The sequence below is a fragment of the Meleagris gallopavo genome, chromosome 29 (assembly GCF_000146605.3).
Source record: "Meleagris gallopavo isolate NT-WF06-2002-E0010 breed Aviagen turkey brand Nicholas breeding stock chromosome 29, Turkey_5.1, whole genome shotgun sequence".
NCBI lineage: Eukaryota > Metazoa > Chordata > Aves > Galliformes > Phasianidae > Meleagris > Meleagris gallopavo.
Window position 1 is genome coordinate 140,193 of NC_015039.2, and position 3,604 is coordinate 143,796.

General features: G+C 48.2%; 1 protein-coding gene across 1 annotated transcript; it reads left to right on the forward strand.

Annotated features, from left to right (window-relative positions):
- Positions 1-1,579: 1,579 nt before the first annotated feature.
- Positions 1,580-1,894, forward strand: LOC100548675 (feather keratin 1-like). The gene has a single exon (XM_003212992.1). The coding sequence runs from the start codon at positions 1,580-1,582 to the stop codon at positions 1,892-1,894; it is 315 nt and encodes a 104-aa protein (XP_003213040.1).
- Positions 1,895-3,604: the final 1,710 nt, after the last annotated feature.

The window sequence follows — 3,604 nt, forward strand, 5'->3', positions numbered from 1 at the left end:
CAAATTGGCTGTGCGGACACCTTTCAAGTTTCACGATGACAGGCACAAGGAGTTTCCTTGCAGAATCACATCACTATGGGTGTAAGACGCATCCCAAGTGTATCTTTCATGTGCCAGGAAAGGATTCTCTAGATGCACTGCTCTATCAGCTCCATAGGACTGAGGCCTACAGTCTTGCAGCTCCTTCGCTCCTGCTTGTTGGTCTTTTTAAACAGAAATGACATGCACTTTCCCGCAGTCTTTGGGACACTTCTCCCAGTCACCAACCGAGGCTTCATATTTTTGTGTTTGAGTTTGGCCAAGAATTTTTTTGTCTCCCCATGCATGTCTCCTGACACTTACCTTACGTACTCTTTGTTTTGATGCCTCACCCCTGAGTTTCCAGGAGGTTATCCTTGCGTATTAACCAGCTTCCTTGGGCTCCTCTTTCTTCCAGGGTCTTATGATAATCTAGGCACTGGTTTCTTGAAAAGGTCATTGTCAGCTCTCCAGAAGTCCAGAATTGTGAGATTGCTGTGACCACTTTGCTGCCTTTAGGATATTCAGCACTACCATCTCATGGACACTGATGCCAATGCTGCCTTTCACATTCACATTCAACATAACACCATCCTTTCCGTGAGGATGGGGTCCAATACCACACCTCTCCTCAGGGCTTCTCTGTCATTTAGAGAAGGAAGCTCCACAGAGAACAAATCTCCTGGTTTGCTTATACCCTGCTGAGTTGTTCCTCCTGCAGATACCATGATGGCTGGAGGTTTTGATCTTGCTGCACAATGGCTAGTGACTGTCAGATTAGAGGGAGAGGGAGTAGAAAGAACCATGTGGCATGTCTGTAAGGAAGAGAAGCCTTAGGGGTATGGCTGCAGATTGTAGTGCTGTGAGGAATTGATTCTATTCCTACTAAGGGAGTTACCAACCATTCCTCCTCCAGAGGCTCCCAAGCCATGCCCTGTCCACTGACTGAACACAACTGCTCCTCCACTCTCTGCTTCTATTCTGTTGATTGTAATGTTATTGTACTGGTGTAATCCTTAGGTCACTCACACAACACTTGAAGGAAGTTATCTCGGCATAGTAGACATGTCAAAAATGAGGAAATGAAATTGCAGAGTTGAGGGAGACAAAACCACAACCTGCACCATTAGGAAGGATTATTTGCATTTGAGGTGAGTCTCTGGGAAAATTACTGCCTGAGTGGAGCGATTACGGGCCTGAGGCAGTGGTGGAACAGTATAAAAGTATATTCACCTCCTCATTCCCTCATCCACTCCTTGCTTCCATCTCTCTGCGAACGAGGTGAGTCCAAATCCCTTCCACCACCCTCTCATCCTCTGGGATTTCTCCATGCATCCAAGTGCCTTCATCCTAGGCAGGGCATAGGCAGGCAGCTGTTGCACATTGGGCAGAACCGTTGGTATCAAAGGGAAATAAAAAACATGAGGTTCCTTACATGGCATTCGTTTCCCCAGCCAGCACAGTACCTTGGCTCTCTCCTACTGAAATTCTTCCTGCTCCTCTCTCGCTTCTGTGTCCTCCTGACCCTCCGTCCCTACAGGTGCTCCTCCACACTCAAGCCATGTCCTGCTACGACCAGTGCGTGCCACGCCTGCCCTGCCAGCCCTGCGGGCCCACCCCTCTGGGCAGCAGCTGCAACGAGCCCTGCGTCAGGCAGTGCCAGGACTCCAACGTCTTCATCCAACCCTCTCCCGTGGTGGTGACCCTGCCCGGACCCATCCTCAGCTCCTTCCCGCAGAACACCGCCGTCGGATCCTCCACCTCCGCTGCCGTTGGCAGCATCCTCAGCTCTGAGGGTGTGCCCATCTCCTCTGGAGGCTTTGGCCTCTCTGGCTTTGGCAGCCGCTTCAGTGGCAGGAGGTTCTTCCCCTGCTAAAGCTGCTGGCAGCGGCCCTGGAAAAAGACCCCAGGGCCCCAGGAGTTGGAAGCAGAACTGAGACAGAGCATTGGCGTTCAGCCTGCGCTCTCAGAAGCCATTTCTGCCTTTCCCACTCCCTTTTTTCCACCCTGTGCCATTGCTGCTCACCATCTGCTCCCCTCGACAGTCAGTCCCACAAAGCCAGCATAGGGAGGATCTGATGGCCTTCTGTGGAAAGGGCAGATGGACAGCTGGCAATATGTCCACCATGGTCATGCAGTACAGACTATAAACTGTCCCTAAAGCTTTCTGCACCAGAGCCTTCCCTCCCAGTGATCTCATTTCCCTCTTTTGCCTCATTAAATTTTTGCTGCATCCCAGCTTTTGCGTCTGTGTTATCCTTCCTTGGTAGGCAGTCCTGGTTCCAGCTGCCAGGAAGAAAGCAGTTGCTCTGTCAATGTCAGTGGGTATGTAGGTCACACCAGAACCATTCCACTTTTCCAAAGGATGGGCAGAGTGAGACATTGTGCTGTGGGTCCACTTGGAAAAGCACTGCCACTCCCATACGCCGATGTTGTTCAACAGTCCCACAGTGTCTCTGGCTTTCAGACCCGTCTTTGCTGCCTCTCTGTTCTGATGTGTCCTCTCAGACACAATGTACATCTTGCTTGGTCACTGCTGGCCTTCATTAAGCAGTCAGTTCTGCTGGATGCATTAGAGGTTTGCAGACCCACGTTCACTTGGGGAGGGGAGGAAATGGAATTTGTCTTCCTCCAGATGTTGTTCTGCTTTTCAGGTACACATGGTTCGATTTTATTGTCAAAGAACCTGGAAGTGTTCATGAATTCTCTTGAACTACACATAACCCTGATTTGGGGGCTACCTCGTCACTATCCCTATGTTTGGAAAGCAGTACATGCTATTTAACATTTAGGGCTTGTCAGTATACACTGCCAGCAAGGGAGGAGCTGCTTTTCCTTCTGTTTGTCTATTCTTCAAGAAAAAAGAAGATGTTTAGATAGATCAGTTCAAGTTAACACTGACTAGCATGGCCTCAGATAGCAAAAAGGACTTTTTCAAGTATGCCAACAGCAAGAATAAGTTGAAGGAAAGCACTGTACAGATACTTGTTGCATACAGTCACCTAACAAGTAAGGACAAGGAAAAGACAGAGGTGTTTAATGCTTTTTTTATTCTCAGTTTTTAATAGCAGTGACAGACCTTGGGCTGCCCAGTTCTCAGAGTTAGAGCACCATGACTGGAGGAGCAATGACTTCCCATCTATGCTCACCAGAATTGCAAGGAAGCAGTCACATCAGCTCAACATTTGTAAGTCAATGGATCCTGACATGCTTTACCCTAGAGTACTGAAGGAATTAGCAGATGTTACAGCTGAATCCCTCTCAACAATTTATCAAAGGTTGTAGGAGTCTAGGGAGGTCTCTCATGACAGGAAGCCAATGTCATGACCCACAAAAAGATGCAGACCTGTAAAAGACCCAAGAAAATGCAAACCTGTCACTCTAACCTCAGGCTCTAGAAAAGTCATAGAAAAGATTATCCTGAGGGTTACTGAATGACAGTTGAAGAACAAAGTTATTATCAAACACAGTCAATATGGGTTCATGAAGGGAAACTCCTGCCTTGATAATTCAATCTTCTACAAAAAGTCACCTGCTTGGTGAACGAAGGGAAGGCAGTGAAAGTAACCTTCCTGAATTGTAGTGC